This window comes from Ipomoea nil, unplaced genomic scaffold, assembly GCF_001879475.1.
Source record: "Ipomoea nil cultivar Tokyo-kokei standard unplaced genomic scaffold, Asagao_1.1 scaffold3314, whole genome shotgun sequence".
Lineage (NCBI taxonomy): Eukaryota > Viridiplantae > Streptophyta > Magnoliopsida > Solanales > Convolvulaceae > Ipomoea > Ipomoea nil.
In genome coordinates, this window is record NW_017619742.1 from 6,204,801 (window position 1) to 6,225,946 (window position 21,146).

The 21,146-nt window shown below is 42.2% G+C and overlaps 1 protein-coding gene across 1 annotated transcript; it reads left to right on the forward strand.

Annotated features, from left to right (window-relative positions):
* The first annotated feature begins 1,640 nt into the window (after positions 1-1,640).
* On the forward strand, positions 1,641-5,327 carry LOC109169464. The gene is made up of 2 exons (XM_019318345.1): positions 1,641-1,859; positions 1,953-5,327. The coding sequence occupies exons 1-2, from the start codon at positions 1,641-1,643 to the stop codon at positions 5,325-5,327; spliced, it is 3,594 nt and encodes a 1,197-aa protein (XP_019173890.1).
* The last annotated feature ends 15,819 nt before the right edge of the window (positions 5,328-21,146 follow it).

Here is a 21,146-nt window from a genome sequence, read left to right on the forward strand (position 1 = left end):
GGCCCTGCGTCGACACTCGGAAGAGCGACGCTTCGATGAACCGGCCCCGCGTCGGCACTCGGCGGAGCGACGCGTCGATGAGCCGGCTCCGCGTCGGCACTCAGCAGGCGAACGACGCGTTGGTGAGCGGGTTCCACATCGACACTTGGATGGACGAAACGTCGAGGAACCCGCTCCGCGTCGACACTCAGATGGACGACACGTCGATGAACTAGCCCCACACATGGAGGAGCGGCAGCCGGCCCCGCGTCGGCACCCTGGTCGAAAGGCTGCAGAGAAGGATCGAGGAGTTAGCAAGAAGGGTGGAGGCACGGGAGCAGTCGCCGGAACCCGAGGTACGAATGGCAGCACCGTTCTCCCCAAGCATCATGGACGTACCTCTGCCGAGGGACTTCAGGTTACCCGCCATCAAGGCGTACACAGGAGCCACTGACCTACGTGTCCACATGACTAGGTACAAGGCTGCTATGGTAATGATTGGGGCAGGGGACGCCATCATGTGCCGAGCATTCTTGTCCACCTTGGATGGAACGGCCCAAGATTGGTTCAACACCATCCCAGACGGGTCGATCCAAAACTTTGGAGAGTTGTCCAAAAGCTTCCTGACGTACTTCTCGGGTAGCATACAGCGTAAGAAACCGTTCTCTCACCTCTGTGTGGTAAAGCAAGATAGAGGCGAGAGCCTCAAAGACTTCCTGATCAAGTGGAAAAAGGAAGTCAACAATGTCTATGACTTCGACTCCAAGGCGGCGATCCCAATATTCATCCACGCCTTGAGATTGGGGTATTTTCACAAGCAACTGAACGCCCACCACCCCAGTTCTTACGAAGATTTGATGAGGACGGGTAGCCGCTATGCTGAGGCAGAGGACGTCGACAGGAAAAAGAAAGATGAGGAGGACGGCAGGAAAAAGGGGATACCTGGGAAAGCTGGTCCGTCCAGCCAAGCACCACGTTCGAACCACCTGGCCGCAGGGAAAGGCCGGGACCATGAACGGCCTCGCCTGGTTCCCCTGCGTAACCCTAACTCCTCTTACCCATCCCGTCAGCGTCATCCTAAAACAGGCTGAGGAGATGGGAATAGTCGAGTTCCCACCAGAGTGCATGAAGGTCTCCCCAAAAGGAGACCAAGCAAAGTACTGCAGGTTCCATAGGCAACCCGGACACGACACGGATGAATGTAACGTACTGAAGAGACAAATAGAAGAACTCATCCAGCAGGGCTACTTCCGGCATTTCGTCAAGCGATCCAAGCAGCAATAGCCGCAGCGCGATCCATCAAAAAATCCACCAAAAAATGTCTGGAGGAAGGAGGATGGCGCCGAGCCGTCCACCTCGAACGCCAAGAAAAGAGAACATGACCAGATATCTGAGCAGGATGATAGCGAGAAGGAAACCGAGGTGGCGCCCAGACAACAAAAGAAACACACCATACACTTTATCTATGGTGGACCTGCGGGGGCGACACACCCACAGAGAGGAAAAAGTGGAGCAGACAACTGTACGTGGGAGAAGTGGTAAGCCTTCCCAAAGGAAAGAAGCAGAGGCGGGAGGCCATCACCTTCTCTGACGAGGACCTCCCCGAGGGCCCCTTACCCCATCGTGACCCACTTGTGATCAAGATGGATATCAATGATACGATGGTACATCGCATCTTGGTCGACACGGGAAGCTCGGTTAATGTGATGTACTACGACGCTTTCACCAAGTTAGGGCTACCTAGAGGCCAGCTCAAAGAGGTACAAACTCCACTCTCTGGGTTTACTGGGGATTCGGTAGAAACAGAAGGGTCGGTGACCCTGCCCGTGGAAATAGGCACGAGCCCCAACATTCGCAAGCTGGACATGGAGTTCATCGTGGTAAGACTCACCTGTGCGCACAACATCATACTCGGGAGGCCAGCACTGGAGGACCTCAAGGCCATAGTATCGGTGGAACACTTGTGTATGAAGTTCCCCACTCCGAATGGAATAGGAGTCGTCAGAGGTGACCGACGGGCAGCCCGCAGTTGCTACGTGAAGGCATGCAAGAAGATTGGCAGTAAGGACCTACAGGTCCACACGATCGCGGAGAAAATTTTCAAAGAAGAAGAGGCCTGGCCCCGCGCCGAGCCCGTGTCAGAGACGGAAGATATAGTTCTGGATCCCTCCAGACCAGACCGAGTGGTGAAGATCGGCACAGGCTTAAGCCCAGAGCTAAGGGCCCAGATAGTGGATGTAATCCGCCGTTCTCACACGGTGTTCGCATGGGGGCCAGAGGACATGCCGGGCATAGATCGAAGGATCATAACCCACAAGCTCGCGGTCGATCCCAGCGGAAAACCAGTGCATCAGCGAAAAAGGTATATGTCGGCAGAACGAAGAGAGTTCATGAAAAAGGAGGTGACCGCATTACTCAACGTAGGGCACATCAAGGAGATTTACTACCCACAGTGGCTGAGCAACGTAGTCTTGGCTCCCAAAGGATCAACATGGAGGATGTGCGTGGACTACACGGACCTCAATAGGGCATGCCCTATGGACCATTTTCCACTACCCAATATAGATCAATTGGTGGATGAGACGGCAGGATGTGAACTCATGAGCTTCATGGACGCCTTCCGTGGGTACCATCAGATATCCATGCATGAGGAGGACGAAGAGAAGACCGCCTTCACCACTCCCGAGGGGATATTCTGCTACTTGGTCATGCCGTTCGGATTGAAGAATGCCGGGGCCACATACACTCGCATGGTGGCAAAGCTGTTCAAGACAGTACTGGGACAAAACATGGAAGCATACGTGGACGACATGATCGTCAAAAGTCGCAAGGCCACCTCCCATGCCGAGGATCTCAGCGAGGTATTTTCCATTATGAAGAAATTTAATTTGCGCTTGAACCCAAAAAAATGCACCTTCGCCGTTGATGGGGGCAAATTTTTGGGCTTCATGGTCACCAGGAACGGCATTGAGCCGAATCCGGAAAAGGTAAGGACTATCCTTGACATGGAGCCTCCGCGGTCTATAAAGGAAGTCCAGAGACTCAACGGGCGCCTGGCGGCCTTAGGCCATTTTCTATCTAAATCGGCTGAACGTTCCCTCCCCTTTTTTCAAATCTTGAAAAAGAGCAAAGGGTTCGAGTGGACACCAGACTGTCAAAAGGCCTTCGAAGAGTTGAAAAAATACTTGCTGTCCCCGCCCCTGCTTGCAAAACCAGAGGCAGGTGAAACCCTAATCTTGTACTTGGGCGTATCACAGGGTGCGATCAGCTCCGTGCTGATCAAAGAAGAAGGAGGGACTCAGCGTCCCATCTACTACGTAAGCAAAGCCCTACACGACACGGAGCTCCGGTACAGTGTGTTGGAGAAAACAGTATTTGCCATAGTCACTTCATCAAAAAGGTTGGCTCACTACTTCCAAGCTCACCCCATCCACGTACTCTCACATCAGCCGTTGGGGAGCTTCCTACGGAATACTAACAGCTCCGCCAGGATGGCACGATGGGCCATGCACCTCAGTCAGTTTGACATATATTTCAAACCAAGGCCCGCCATCAAAGGCCAAGCTCTTGCAGACTTTATAGTGGAGTGCACAGCTCGGGAAGTGACGGACCAGGTAGAAACTGGAGATGGAGGGTGGTGGACCTTGTCCACAGACGGCTCTTCAAACAGCAAAGGTTGCGGCAGTGGTGTAGTGCTCGTCACTCCGGAGGGATTCCGCGCCTACTATGCCATCCGATTCCACTTCAAATTATCTAACAATGAGGCAGAGTACGAGGCCCTCCTCAATGGACTGCGATTGGCGGCGGTACTACGAGCTGAGAAGGTCCGAATTCGATGCGATTCCAAGCTGGTGGTCAGCCAGGTGTCTGGGGAGTATGAAGCCAACGAAGGAAGCATGCAGAAATACAGAGACGCGGTGTTGAGAACCCTGCACGAGTTTGAGGGATATGAGATACACCAGGTACCTAGCGAGCAGAACGCTGACGCCGACATGCTCTCAAAGCTAAGTACCGGAGTCCCCAGCCACATTAGGAAGATCGCTCGACTAGAAGACCTCGAGACTTCAAGTATCGACGTTTCGTGGGTCTTCCCTGTGCAGACTAGGGAGCCATATTGGATTGATCATATCAAACGATACAAGGCAGACGGCACCCTACCGCAAGACGAGGCAGACGCAAAGGTAACGAAGTTACGGGCACCCAGCTACGTTGTCTCGGGCAATAAACTGTACAAACGCTCCTACAACGGCACGTTACTGAGGTGTCTATATCCAGATGAAGCGAAGTTGGTGATAAAAGAAGTCCACGAGGGGGTATGCTCCGCGCACCAAGGGGCATACACCATCGCACGCCGCATCATGTTACAAGGGTATTTTTGGCCCAAAATGCTGAAGGACTGCGCCGAGTATACAAAGCGATGTCCCAAGTGCCAAGAATTCCAAGCACTGCCGGGTCGACCTGCGACGAACTACACCTCGGTAAGCACCGCGATTCCTTTTTCGAGATGGGGAATTGACCTGGTAGGGGCCCTTCCCACGGGGACTGGAAGCAGGAAGTACATCATTGTGGCCATCGACTATTTCACGAAATGGGTGGACGCCGAGCCCCTGGCAAGCATCACCGCAGCAAGGTGCAAAAGGTTTGTCGAGAAAAACATCTTGTATCGTTTCGGTATCCCTCTCCAGGTAATCACAGACAATGGCCGACAGTTCGAAGCACGAGAATTTTCAGAATTCTTAGCAGGATGGGGCGTTAAGCATAGCCGGGTGGCGGTATCTTATCCTCAGGCGAATGGGCAAGTGGAGAATGCGAATAGAACCATCCTCGACGGCCTCAAGAAAAAGCTAGAAGTGGCTGGCGGAGCCTGGGTGGAGGAACTCGACGGCATCCTCTGGGCCTATCGCACGACACCAAGAAGGGCCACCGGAGAAACCCCGTTCGCACTCGCCTATGGATTTGAAGCTCGGGCCCCGGTGGAAGTAATCATACCTAGTAGAAGGGTGGAGGAATTCGAGTCAGAACAAAATGAACTCCACCAAAGGGTGGATCTGAACTTCTTGGATGAAAAGAGAGAGGCGGCATTCTGCAAGATGGAGAACTACGGTCGTCAACTAAAGTCCTACCACGACGCAAAAGTCCGACCCCGGTACTTCCAAGTCGGCGACCTTGTGCTGCGAAGAAGGGAAGCCAGCCAACCCCTTGAAGGGGGAAAATTCGCAAAAAAGTGGGAGGGGCCTTACGTCGTGGAGGAAGTCGTTCGCCCAGGGACATACAAGTTAAAAACTACAGTGGGAAGAATGATCGATCGGGTATGGAACTCGGAACATTTGATCAAGTACTTTCCTTAAAAATCCTGTAGTAGCAATCATTAGAACTAGTGCTTGGCAATCGTGGTCCGTCCGCTCTACACGCTAAAAGTTCTGGAAAATAATATCTTACTTTCATGGTCCGTCCATGTTACTTAATAAAACAAGATCGTTATCATCTTTTACAAAATTTTCTGAAATAATATCTCGTGCTCGTGGTCCGCCCATGTTAAAAAAAAAAAAAAAAAAAAAAAAAAAAAGCTCCGATGGCCGAGGCACACGCCTCGGCCACAGATTGGCCGAGGCACGCCTCGACCAACGCCAAGTCCGTCTCAGCAAAAAAAAAAAAACATGTTTATTCCAAGTACTTAGTTTATTCTGAATATTCTAAGATAGTAGCAAGTTATTAAAAAACAGAAAGCAAATTGTTCAAAGACATAGCTAGAAAGCAAGGGAAAATCTCAAGACTACGAACTACTCATCATCCGAGGAGCTGCTCAATCATAATCTGATCCAGTGGAACATTGGAGACGTTGCTAGTGTCGATGTCGTGAAACTCGTCCACCAAAGAATCCTCACGAGCGTCCGTAACATCATCAGTGGATTCATTCTCAGCATCAGGATCCGGATTCTTCTCTATCACTGGCAAGCCAAGGGACACGGGGTCAAAATTTGGAACCTTTTCCCTCAGCACTGAAAAGATCTCCTGTTGCTTCGTGTACCGCCCAATGTTAAAAGCCACCTGTGCCTCAGCCTCAACCGCCTCTTGACCAGCCCCAGTCTTGAGGAATTCTCGGATAGCCTCAGGAGTGCACATGTAGTGCATCGCGTCCTCCCTAAACTCGGCGGAACTCTTGCAGACCTCCACAGCCCGGCCGAGGGCGTCAGCATGGCCAGCACGGGTCCTCTCGTGGTCTTCCCGCTCCTTCACGATGGCAAGTTTAGCCGCTCCGTGCTCTTTCCTCAGTGCCTCAAGCTCGCCCTCCATCTTGCTTATAGTCTCCGCCCGAGCCAACAGCGCTCGGTGTTCCTTCCTTAGTGCCCCGAACTCGCCTTCCATCTTGCTCAAGGCCCCTTCCCGGATCGATAGCAGGTCCTTGAGGCTCTTGTTGTCCGCGTCCCTAATTTTAACATCCTCAATGAGCGAGTCCGTCACCCGCCGTCGCTGGGCATGAATGATCTGTCCCTCTAGCAAGGCCTGAAAGTAACAAACAGAGTAAGACACACGCCAGGGCAGAAAGGGAACATTAAGTATGAAAACACTAACCTCAAAAATGTGCCTGAGATAACGCTCTTGCAGCATGTTGACATCCATGGCGACAAGGTGTTCCAAGCCCGCAAGAGGATTGATACGAGCAGCATACTCAACCGCATCAAGTCTCTTATTTATCAACGACGCTCCGGGTGGCACGTCCATGGTCGGATCAAGTTGGTCCGAACACGCGAGCCAGACTCATTGGAAGTATCTCCTTGCACCTCGGGGGGTTGAGGGGAAAAGGTAACGGCCGTGGGTGTGTGAGTCGGTGGAGGCTGCGTCACCCCTCGGCAACCTTGGCTGGAGTAGGCGTACGCACCCTCTCGGCGACCTTGGTTGGGGTAGGCGTACGCTCAACGACCTTGGATGGGGTCGGCGTGCGTGCTGGCGGAGGCGGCATCACCTCCGTGGCCTCGACTTGACTCTTCTTTCCTTTCTCCACCTTGCTCTTCTTAGAGGGGGGATCCGGTCGCGACAAGTATCGGCTAGTTCTCGAAGATGAAGACATGGTACCTGCAATAAAAAGAAGACAAGTTAGAGTTAGTAGTTGACGAATAAATACTGAGTGGTAACTGAAGAGTACCCGTGGGTGAAAGAACAGCCGGATGAGCCCTCACGAAGCCTAAGCCCGCGAGCTTCCACTCGGTAGTATAATCAACGATCGATAAAAGACCAACCCCCAGTAAATCATCTACATCTCGGCGGAGGGAGGGACTCATGTCAAGAGTAGGAAGGCAACGTAAATGGGATCCCCACGTAACACGAAAGGGAAACGGACGACCCACAAGGGTGACAAAGACATATTTGGGTTTCCAATCCTTGTTATAAGTAGGACGGTCCTCAAAGAGTTTGAAATGTGGCCTGCTCGAAATCATGACGAATCCCTTACCCTCCTGAGAAGCCCTACCAACTATGAAAAGAGCCTGGAAAAGATCTAGCGTGAGTTCTATCCCTTTGTCCTTACATATAGCAAGAAAGCCCGCAATTACCTGGTGACCATTGGGAACAAGCTGGTCGGGGACTATCTCATAGTGGTTCATAAAATCTACCACAAACCTATGGAGGGGAAACCGCAGCCCAACCTGTAGCGACAGAAGGTGGACCCCAAAATGCTTATCCAAGGGTGGGTCGGTGATATTACCCCGAGGGTCAGGAGGGAGAGTCAGAACGTCAGGACTAAGGAGACCTCTAATATCATCCCAATCCCGTTCCCCTAATTGAGGCTGTATGGACAAAACAAGGGACTTATCAAGAACAGAATAGGAGGCCTTGCGTTTTTTCTTCTTTTTCATTTGGGGCTTAGGTGTAGGCGAGTCAGCAACAAATGGAAGAGGGGGAAAATTTTCAAAAAGAGAGGAATCATCAAGAAGGTATTCCTCATCAAAATCAAGTTCTCCAACATCAATCAAGGGAGTGACATCCATTATGAAGCAAAAGACACTAACCTCACCTCGGTTACAGATAAGCTCGCAAGACTTGGGTAAAAAACTGCCTGTCAGAAAAATAGCGTGTCAAAAAAAAAAAAAAAATGGCTGAGGCCGCGCCTCAGCCAAGGCTCAGGCACACGCCTCGGCCTCCTGGTCGAGGCGACGCCTCGGCCAAGTGGCTGAGGCGTGTGCGCCTCAGCCACAAGCCGATTCAAAAAAAAAAAAAAAAAAAAAAAAAAAGGCTGAGGCGCGGCCTCAGCCAAGGCCGAGGCACACGCCTCGGCCTCTTGGTCGAGGCCGCCCCTCAGCCAAGGCCGAGGCACACGCCTCGGCCCCCTGGTCGAGGCGACGCCCCGGCCAGATGGCCAGGGCGACGCCTCGGCCAGATGGCCGGGGCCGTGCCTCGGCCACAAGCCGATTCAAAAAAAAAAAAATCATAGGTATTAAATACACACGTATACTCATATATACATAAATACATTGTAAAATAAATTGCAAAATAATAATGACAGCGGAGACTTACAGAGCTGTGGCAGAAAGTTGTTGAAGAAGTGCTCTCAAACTGCTCAGAGAGACAGGGGTTTATATTGGAGAGGAGCTTGAGATAAAAAAGTTAAGTGAAGCAGGAAAGGATTGGGAAAGCACAAATCAGGGATTTGGAAGGCAAGTTAGGGATTTGGAAAACAAAACCAAATATCCTAAATCAAGCAGAATTCTACACAAGATCAAATAAAATATCCTAAATCAAGAGGATCCTACACAAGATCAAAATAGATTCAGCTTTACTCCCAAGTCAACTCAAACACATCCGTTGACTCAGGAGTAGGGGGTTCTGGTGACAGGATAATAGGGCTGGCACCCGACCCGGATCATAAATGGGCATCTGACTCAGCATCGCTTGGGAACCCAACGGGCAGAACTCCAACGGTTAGGAATTCCAACAGGTGCCACCTTACTGTCATTGAAGCCAGCATTGAAGCGCCCATTGATGAGAGAGAATTAAAAGCTAGGCTCCCAATTTATGTCCCATGTTGTTAACGTTAGGACACTAAGTATAAATGGGGCTCTCCTCACTAGACAAGGACACTGTACTTTCTATACTGAGACAAAAGGCAATACAACTATTGTTACTTTCTTGTTCGTTACTCTTATATTATATCTCCGATAACATTATTACCGTCACGAAGAAAATTAATATAAATGACAAAATAAGAAGTTGCTAAATTGGGATAAGATATAATAAATATATATATTAATCTCAAAAGAGATTACAAGGATATATATATATATATATATATATATATATATATATATATATATATATATATATATATATATATATATATATATATATATATATATATATATATATATATTTATAGGAATACACGTGAGCTAAAAGACAAAGAAGGATGAAATCAATTCTAATTGATGTATTGATGTAAGGGATGAGTCCAAAATACACAGTAAAAATATTAGGCTATTTATATAATAAAAATGAACTAAAATTGAGCAGCAAGCACGGATGAGAGCTAACTTCGGAGAAACATGCTACACGTACATGCATGCGACGCGGATGATTGTCTTCATGGAATTGAATGGATTTTGAGCCACATATTTTATATTTTATTTTTCTAACAATCTCCACCTTGGATCAAATCCACTATGGGAATTAATAACTAGAACAGCCCGACTAAACTCAAGCACGGCTTGAACTAAGCAACAGGAAGAACCTCAGAATAGTAGGATGGATCACCCATCAACTTCTTGTGTGACTGAAAGAGCATAAGCAACCAAATTGGTTTCATAATCACTAGCATACCTAGCATGTTTTTTAATTGTCCTCCTAGGACGATCCATAGCAATGGAATACTCTCGCTGTTAGGAAATAGTTAGGAAATAATAATTTGTGGCTCTAAATCCATGAGACCACTTCCTTCCACATTGCATGCATCATGGTCCCTCTTCTTGCATGTTCACCTAGCTTTGTGGAGGTTCATGCATTTCCCTTATTTCTCTCTAAATTTCATTGTATAAATAGATTAGGTTTGCTACTTTGTAAATCACTCATCATTACATCAATTATATTTGAATCTTCTTCTTTCTTTTGTCCCAACGTAGAGCATATATATATATATATATATATATATATATATATATATATATATATATATATATCTGTGTGTGTGTGTGTGTGTGTGTGTGTGTCTGTGTGTGTGTGTGTGTGTGTGTATTCAAATGAGGACAAGTATATTATAGAGGACTATGAGGACAAATGTAGTGTGTGGCATTAGCCAGTATGTCGTGTGCATGGCCGAATGTAGTCATGTGCCACAGTTTGTATGTCGCGTGCTAGATTTGTTAATTTATAGAGCCTGGGTTCAAAACCTGATGTTTACATTTATTCTTGTGTGCCATTATGTATTAAGTTGTGTACCTGGGTATTAATTTGTTGTGTGCCCTTTATTTGTCCTCACAATCCTCTATATATTGTTGTCCTCATTTGAACTCAACCCTATATATATATATATATATATATATATATATATATATATATTTTCTTTGTATTCTCTTTATAAGAGATTAATATATTTATATATATTTATATTTTCCCAATTTCCTACTTTTGTCATTTATATATTCTCCCTATTATTTAACTTCTATAATTCTCAATTTTCGATTCTTCGCTTCCGCATTATTCCGCTAAATTCCTAACAAGTGGTATCAGAGCGGTTTAATTGAGAGTTATTTTCAAAGATGTCAACTGTTACCAAGTTCGATATCGAGAAGTTCGACGGGAAAATTAGCTTTTCTATCTGGAAGGTTCAGATGGAAGCCGTTCTAACCCAGAAAGGTTTGAAGAAAGCGCTAGCTGGGAAGAAGAAGAAACCGGCTACAATGACAGATATAGATTGGGAAGATCTGGATGACAAGGCACGTTCAACCATTCTTTTGTGCCTGTCTAAAGAGGTTCTACGTGAGGTATTAAGTGAGACGACTGTGTCAGATTTATGGTCCAAGCTGGATACGCTTTACATGGCCAAAACTCTGGCGAACACGCTACGCCTGAAGGAGCGTCTGTACACAATCCGTATGACGGAAGGTACTTCTATTAAATCTCACTTAGATGAATTCAATTCTATTTTATTGGACTTGGAAAATATTGATGTCATAATTGAAGATGAGGATCGTGCTATTTTATTGCTTGTCTCTCTCCCTAATTCATACAAGCATTTCAAAGAAATTATGCTATATGGTAATAGAAGTGATACCCTTACTTTCGACAATGTTAAGTCGAACCAATTGTCCAAAGAAAAGTTTGACTTTGAAATTAAGTCTGAGGACAAAGGTGAAGGCTTGACTGTAAGGGGTCGTTCACTTGAATCAGGGAGTAGCAATAAAAATTCTAGATCCAAGTCCAAAGGACATAAGTCCAACAAATCCTGTAAGTACTGCAAGAAGCATGGTCATGATGTGACTGAATGCTTCAAGTTGAAAAACAAGCAAGAGAGAGAAAAGAAGTCCGCTGAAGCTAGTGTTGTTGAAAGTGATTCAGAAGGCGATGTTTTGTTATCTGTTAGCTCCGGTTGCAAACGGAGCGAAACCGAGTGGATTCTGGACTCTGGTTGTACATTCCACATGTGTCCTCACAAAGACTGGTTCGTCTCTCTGGAACCGGCTGATGGTGGAGTTGTCTTGATGGGTAATGATACCCAATGCAAGGTTAGTGGAATTGGAAGTGTGCAGATTAAAACTCATGATAAAGTTATCAGGACTCATACCAATGTTCGGTATATTCCTGATTTGAAACGCAATCTGATATTGTTGGGCACCTTGGAATCTCTGAGGTACAAGTACATAGCTGAAGGTGGAGTTTTGAAGGTCATAAAAGGCTCTGTTGTTCTCATGAAAGCTTTTCGTTCTGGAAGCGTGTACGTCTTGCATGGCAGTACTGTGACGGGTTCAGTAGCGGTATCCTCATCGATGTATGATGCGGATCTCACTCAATTATGGCATATGCGTCTGGGGCATATGAGTGAGAAAGGCATGCATCTCCTGAGCAAAAAAGGCCTCCTTGGTGGTTCAGGTACGGGCAAATTACAATTTTGTGAGCATTGTATTTTTGGGAAACAAAAGAGGGTTAGTTTCTCTACTGCTACACACCGTACCAAAGATGTATTGGAATATATACATTCCGATTTATGGGGACCGACTAAATTTCAGTCTATGGGAGGCTGTAGATATTTTATGTCTATTATTGATGACTTTTCTCGTAAAGTCTGGGTCTATTTCCTGAAACATAAAAATCAAGCATTTTCTATTTTCAAGAAATGGAAAATACTTGTTGAGACTCAGACAGGTAAAAAAGTCAAGAAGCTCAGGACAGACAATGGCTTGGAGTTCTGTGAGTCAGATTTCAATGACTTTTGTGCGGCAAATGGAATTGCCAGGCATAAGACCTTGCCTGGTAAACCCCAGCAGAATGGTGTTGCCGAACGTTCACATTCATCCCTTGATTTCAAAATTACAGAGGAAGTTTGGTCAGGTAATCCTGTTGATTACTCTATCTTAAGAGTTTTTGGATGTCCTGCTTATGCTCATTCCAATACGAATAAATTAAACCCGAGAGCTGTCAAATGCATTTTCCTTGGTTATGCCTCTGAGTCAAAAGGGTATCGTCTATGGTCTTCTGATTTTCAAAAAATCATTCTGAGTCGAGATATCACTTTTGACGAAAATGCACTACTTTCTTCTGGAAAAGTTCCCAGTACAGGTGAGACGCAGAGTACTGGTGAGAAGGTGGAGTTTGAGTCCAGGCCTATTGATAGTGTTACTACTGCTGATGGTAATACTAAAGATGATGCATCTACTAGCACAACACCTCTCGTCGAGCCACAACGAGAGTATTCCATTGCTATGGATCGTCCTAGGAGGACAATTAAAAAACCTGCTAGGTATGCTAGTGATGATGAAACCAACATGGTTGCTTATGCTCTTTCAGTCACACAGGAAGTTGATGGTGATCCATCCTGCTATTCTAAGGTTCTTCCTGTTGCTAAGTTCAAGCAGTGCTTGAGTTTAGTCGGCTGTTCCAGTTGTTAATTCCACAATGGATTTGATCCAAGGCGGAGATTGTTAGGAAATAATAATTTGTGGCTCAAAATCCATGAGACCATTTCCTTCCACATTGCATGCATCATGGTCCCTCTTCTTGCATGTTCACCTAGCTTTGTGGAGGTTCATGCATTTCCCTTATTTCTCTCTAAATTTCATTGTATAGATAGATTAGGTTTGCTACTTTGTAAATCACTCATCATTACATCAATTATATTTGAATCTTCTTCTTTCTTTTGTCCCAACGTAGAGCATATATATATATATATATATATATATATATATATATATATATATATATATATATATATATATATTTATTTATTTATTTATTTATTTATTTTCTTTGTATTCTTTTTATAAGAGATTAATATATTTATATATATTTATATTTTCCCAATTTCCTACTTTTGTCATTTATATATTCTCCCTATTATTTAACTTCTATAATTCTCAATTTTCGATTCTTCGCTTCCGCATTATTCCGCTAAATTCCTAACAATAACATTTATAAAATGATAAAATTACATCCAAAAAGCATAATTAAAGGAATACATACTAGTTTTTAGAATAAAATTGAACACAAAAAAAAAAAAAATTCAAATTTCAAATTGTTAAGCATAACAATTGGTGTAGGATCTTGGCCTAATGTATTAAATTCATCCTTAGTCATGTTCATAATATCTTTTGTAATCTCATTCATGACAATGGTTCTTAGCGGGTTATAAATAGGTCTGTGTAAACGGGTTAACACGATAATATTAACGGGTTAAATGGGTTCTTAATTAATAGGTTTAACGGGTTGACCCGTTAAGGCACGAAACATAACGGGTTCTTAACGGGTCAACCCGTTAACAACCCGGGACACATTAAGGCTAAACACTAACCCGTTATTTTCGTATCCGGTTTCGTGTCGTGTTAATGGGTCGTGTCCATAATTGCCCGGTCTAACTATATGGTTGAAATGTCAAACGACACTAAGAAATGATAAAATGTACGGGAAAAAAATTATGGCGTATTTATTATCATTAAAAATACATTCTCTAGACATTTAAGTATTTAACTTAAAAAGAATTATTCAACTACATAATATAATAAAGAGTTAATTCCACCAGAGGTCCCTTGTCTTTGGTGGCAATTCTAAATTTAGTCTTAGACTATTGGGGGTTTTTGCCATTTTACATTCCAGACTATCGTTTTTTGGACACTTTTAGTCCTTCTCATAATTTTTTCTATTTTTAGTAAGGGCATTTTTGTCTCTTCATATTTTTCTTTTGTTATTTTTTTCAGTTTCAACCAGTTTAATTGGTTTAGAACTTTAGGTAACCTCTTATTTGTAGTAACAATATTTTTCAACCAATTTTTAGTAAAGTCCTAAACCAATTAAACTGGTTGAAATCGGAAAAATAACAAAAGAAAAATATGAAGAGACAAAAATGTCTTTACTAAAAATAGAAAAAAAAATCATGAGAAGGATTAAAAGTGTCCAAAAAATATAGTCTCGGATATAAAATGGCAAAAACAATAATCTGGGACTAAATTTGGAATTGCCACCAAAGACAAGGGGCCTCCAGTGGAATTAACTCTATAATAAAGATACTTTATCATTTCACCACATTTGATTCACATAACGAAAAATTTAAAGATTATTAGAAATAAGGTTTTAATGTTCTATCCAGAAATGAAAAATATAACACATTAATAGTTGGCAAGGAATGTTCTTATCCAACGTAGTCTTCTATGAGGATCAAGACTACAGAAGACAACAACTTTAGTAGGATGTTCCGAGAGTTTTAATGAAGCAAGATCCCTTTCTTCATCAGTTAAACCATCAACCTCTCCTAAAAGATTATCTAAATTTTGTACAATTTGCGTTTCAAATCCAAGAATGTGGCGCAACTCCTTCTCAACTTCAGACATTTTATCGCCTAAAAGCTTGACAATATTAAACATGGGCTTTCTGCACATACTTCAATAGCTTCATCACGACTCCTCTTTCTCTTACCCAAATTATTTCTCCTTCTCCCATTATTTTGAGACTCATGTAGTTGTGAAGTTACGATATGAATATCATCCAATCCAAGATCTTCTCTAGCAGATATAACATCCCTTCGCCGCCTCTTACAATATATAGTAGTTAAGGTAGACATCATCATCATCATCATCATCATTACGAGCATTAAACTCGCAACATTACACATAATCAACCATATATATAATGCAACAACAATTCTTTTTCTCCTTCGACTAGTAGCCATCAAATTCAAACGACTCATGACTAATACATACAATAAAACTGTGTACAAAAGAAAAAAATAAAAAAAAATTATATATCACACCACAATATATATATACTTGATAAAAAAAGAAACCAACTATAATAATGCAAGTTATATACTTCTATATGATTATCACACACAAACTTTCTGGCGAACACATAGTGATTTCATAATGTATAGAATCAAAGAACTTCTTCCTCACACAAGAACCTGGAAGTTCCTCACTTCAGTACTGTCTTACAGTCTTATCAGTACTATAAACATGTCAGGAAATCAGACAAAAATACACAAAACATTATATTTTGCCCTCATTACTCTGATAATTTTTTGTGCATGTGATGAGAGAAACTGGCAGCTAATATCCAAGGGTGTTTACTGAGTAACTATGGCCTTAATTGTGACCCTAGCCAATAAATTAAAGGAAACCTGGTTGCCCATAGTTGACCGACTCAAACCAATAACACCAATAGGCCGTTGTAACCTTGCGGTTATTAATGCATACACTGACTAATAATGCAGACCTTAAAAATTATATCACCATGATACTCGTTTTTAATTAGGAAATGAAGTTTTTAATTGAACGAGTAATCAACTCTCATAATTGCGTTTTAAAAAGTTATCCACTAAACACTAACTATGATTTTGATTCTCATTCCTGGTGTGTAAACCTATGAACCAAACACACCCAGTATAGTAACGTTTATCAATGGTAGACCATTAGTATAATAAGAATATTCATCAATGGTTGTCGTAATACAATCGAATAACATAAACATTCATCATAGAATCAATAGAAGGTAGTGTGGAGGAGATATATAAAGTATTGAGAAATACCGTTTTGGTCAGTCCACCGTCTGAACTCTGAAGGGAAAGACGTGAAGGGGAAGAGAGCAGATGTGGAATAGAACAAAGATTAGGTTTTTAGGGGAGTTTATTCTATTCCTATTCTTATTCCAAACTGATAGTGTTTTTTTGACAGGATATAAATTAGGGGTGTGTTTGGTTCATGAGTTTACACACTAAAAATGAGAATTAAAATTACAGATAGTGTTTGGTTGATAATATTTTAAAATACAATTATAGAATTTGATTATCCATTTAATTAAAAATCTCATTTCCTAATTAAAAAGTAGAGTTAATTCTATTTTTTATCCTAGATTTATAGGTGGCAATCTTTTTTTTTTTTTTTTTTTTTCTTTTGCAAAATATCCCCATTTGGTTCTAGTATTATTGTGGCATTACCATTTTTGGTCATCCGTCAACAGTTGTTATGCCATGGAACCGTGTTCACCATGGTTGGTGAACACGGTTCCATACGACGCCGTTTTGAGTGAGTGGGACTAACGGTGCCCGTAAGTGGCACCGTTAACTCCCACCACTCACATTATTATTTTTTTTTTAAAATTAAACGCGCCAATAGCGTTTGCAGTTCCCACTACACCATTTCACTTCCTCTCCACGCAACGTCCATCACTCTGCTCTCTGAACTCCACTCTCGAGCTCTCTTCTCTCACTTTGTCTTCCACAGCCATTTCCTTCGATCACTCTCAAACACTCTGCTCCACAGCCATTCCTCTCTGCTCTCGCATTTCTCGTTCTCGCATCTCTCGAACAAAACTTCGCGTTCTCCCGTAGCTATCAAAGGAGACAGCCTCTCCATCGCTCATTCTCAACGTTGCTTCACTTGTCTTACAGGTATTTTGTATATGGTGTGTTTATGATTTAGGGTTTTTGTATTCCGTGTACATATTTTGAAATTTTAAAATGGGGTTTTGAATGTAATGTTATGAGCTTATGAATGTATATCTGTAGCATTATATATGTGTAGATTAACCATTATGAATTGATTCGTATATGGTTTTTACTGCTGTTTATTCACTTTCTATGCAAGCTTTGAATGTCCATAACGTTTATTCACTTATGTATTTTATGTCATGCAAATATGTATTTTATGTCATGCAAATATGTATTTTCTGTGTGAGATTATGAATTTTCTATTGTGCCTATGAAATTACGGTTTTGCTATTATGAACTTTCTTATATGTGGTTATGTATTTTCTGTTAGAGATTATGAATTTTCTCGTAGGAGAGTATGAATTCTGTATTGTGAGTTGTGAATTTTATGTTCTGTAGTTATGAATTTTCTGTGTTGCAGTTATGAACTTTCTGTTCTGGGGTTATGAATTTTCTGTTCTGAGGTTATGAATTTTCTTTGTGGGATATTACGAATTGTATGTTACTATACTATGAATTATATGTGACTGTTATTGATGGACAATATGGAATTATGGATTTTCTCATATGAGATTATGAATTCTACAATGTGAGTTGTGAATTTTCTGTTCTGTATTGCAGTTATGAACTTTTTGTTCTAAGGTTATGAATTTTCTGTTATGATATTATGAATTTTCTTTGTGATATTATGAATTTTATGTTACTATATTATCAATTATGTGTAACTGTTATTTTGATGGACAATATATTCTTTTCGGTAGAGCATGGTTGGATTTATTCGGCACTCCCCATCCCCCCTCTACTGAAATAAGGAATATATTTTCCATCAATCTATATTATATGTTGTATATGAGTTACTTGCTTTCTAACGTTTTTAATAAAAGCAATGGACACTGCTCAACGAAGGAGAACACGCTCACAAACAAAGGCAGTCTTGAGCTCTCAAGCTGCAGAACCATCACAACCCTCACAGACGACAGCTGAACAAAACACTGCAGTCAAACCTACAACAAAAAACAAGAGAAAACGAACAACAAGGGCTGTACTTGACTCACAGGCTGCTCAACCATCCCAGCAGCAGTCTGATGACCTGCTCGAGCAAGAAGTTATTAGAGAAAAGAGATCAAAGCAAATAAATGACAGACATAGGGGCAAAACAGCCATTGGAGGTGATTGTGCAGAAGGGAGTTCTACTCCCTACTTCAGCACACGGATGGGACCAAAGACCATGTTTAGGCTTGTACAACAACTACTGCCAGAACAAAAACAATCTGTCCGTGATATCGGTTTTGGAGCCCTGTTGGACCTTCAATTGTGTGCAAATGAGTCACAATTAGTCCAGTATTTGATAGCCAACTTTGAGGTTTTCCAAACACATTTCAAGTTGGAGAACGACAAGCTCACAGTTGATGAAGAGGACGTTGAGTACACTCTTGGCATTCCAAGAGGAGAAAAGAAGGTTGTTGAGGCCCCAAAATATGATGAACAGGGGACACCGGAATACAGGGCTCTCTTGAAAAGCTGGAGGGAAAGGTGGAATATTAAGCTTGGTTCCCCAATTACTACCCAGATGGGAGATGTCATAGTTCAAAGGGGAGATTCTGGAGATGACTTTAAGAGAGACTTCATGGTCTTGACTGTTTCGTGCATGATGAGGGGATTTCAGACACGCTACTGCAACAACAGAATCCTCAACTCCTTGATTAATGTTGATGAGATAAAGGAGTACAACTGGTGTGGCTACACCTACAACTCTCTGATCAAGTCCATCGAGCAGTACAGGAAGAAAAGTAATAGCTTCTTTACTGGACCAATGACATTCATATTGGTAAGCTCTAGCTCCACTTATGAATCTTATGATATTCAGATTGTAAATTATATGTGTTAGATTATGAATTTTCTTCTATGTGATTATGAATTTTTCTCTATGTGATTAAGAATTTTCCTCTATATGATTATGAATTTTCCTTTATGTCATTATGCATCTTCCTCTATGTGATTATGAATTTAAAGTATGTACTTATGAATCTTATGCTGTTTAGATTTTATGAGAATTATATGTGTCATATTATGAATTTTCCTTTATGTGCTTATGAATTTTCCTTTATGTGCTTATGAATTTTCCTGTATGTGATTATGAATTTACAGTATGTACTTATGAATTTTATGCTATTTAGATTTTGTGAGAATTGTATTTGTCAGGTTATGAATTTTCCTTTATTTGATTATGAATGTTCCTTTATGTAATTATGAATTTTCCTTGTTGTCATTATGAATGTTCTTTTAATATTATGCAATAATGAATCTCATAATAGAAAGTTCATAATTGCATAACATAAAATCCATAATACGATAGTTGAATATAATGTTCATATGGATTATGAATTTTCTATTATGATATTATGAATTTTCTGTAGTGTAATTATGAATTTTGTGATTATAACTTTTTTATTTTACCTTTTTCTTCAACATTGTAGCTATTCTACTTTGATCGGGTCCAATTCAAAGGAATGAGCGTTCAAAGAACATATCCAAGCATTACTGCATGGACAAATAAACTTGCACGGCAAAGGGTTTCCGCTGAGAAAAGGTCGGGCGGATATGGTAAAGGGAAAGTTATCCCTCGTATTGCAAAGCCTACTGCTGATTGTATCGCTTCTACTTCCGCCCAACCAGTCCCAACCATCTCTGTGCCGCCATCTAGTGTTGATAGGGTCACACGGGTTCTACAACGCCTTGCTGCTGATGTCTTGGAATTCGGTGAAGCTATGGCTGAAGTTGGCAAACAAAACGCCCCAGTGGATGTTATGAAGGCTGCATTTTCTGGGATTTCCACCATGATTGGCGTTGCAAGCACGATAGAAAGACCACCAACTCCAACCTCCTCTCAACTTGACGACATCTTCTTTGGCCAAGAGTCTTTCACAAAGGCTGTTGATGCCTTGGTTGAAGCCTTCCAAAAGACCAATCGGCAAATGGAGATTGACCCTCCCTCATTTGATTTAGGGATTTCTTATACCCCGGCACCATTGGTTGATGAACCACGTGAGCAAAGTGCAATGGATGACGATGAATTGGATGCCCTTGTTGAGAACATTGTGAAAGACACTCCTGGTGCTGCTGATGCTGCTACACTCTCTACTACTCCTATCGCTATCCCTGCTACAACCCCTGCTGCTACGCATGGTGCTACGGCTGTTTCTTCCCCTGCTGCTTTCCCTGCTCCTACACATGTTCCTACCACTGCTGCTACCCCTACTGCTTCATCTTCTGAAACATATGCTGCTACCCCTGCTACATCAAGTTCTGAAAGACAAGAAATAACTCCATTGATCAAGGTTCCATTCGCCAGAGATGTCCCTGATGCTGCTAATACTTCTACGCCTGCTGCTACACTACCTGCTACCCTCGACGATATTGATAGGTAAACTAATTAGAATATGAAATTGTGTTATGAACTTTCTGATATTATATTATGACTTTTCTTCTGAAATATTATTAATTTTCACATATGAGATTATGAGTTTTCTATTATGAGTATTAAGTTACAGTTTTGATATTATGAACTTTCTGATATGCAATTATGTATTTTCTGTTTTGTATTTATGAATTTTCTGTACTGCAGTTATGAACTTTCTGACCTGAAATTGTGCAACTATGATGATATTAACTAGCTTCGTGTGTTTACAGTGCATTTCTGGACAGTGAATCTGATGTCGAGGATGTCACCAAGCGAAAGAGACCAGTCCGGAAATACAAAAACATCCCGTTAAACTTGAGGTCACCTTTTTGGACAAAGAATGTGCCATTTGTCCATAATGCCAGTGTGACCGAGAGGGCCGTATCAAACTACGCCTTCATGGATGCTTCTACAGATCATCCAGTGGAGTATGTTTGACTCTAACCATTTAGAAAACTTTTTATTTTCATGAATATTTCACATTTATAACCATATGTTAATTTATTTACCTATTTATCAAAATTTTTTGTTCATGTAGTGAAACTCTGTTTATCTTTGATGATTTCTCAATGACAAGAGGAGATTTCCACA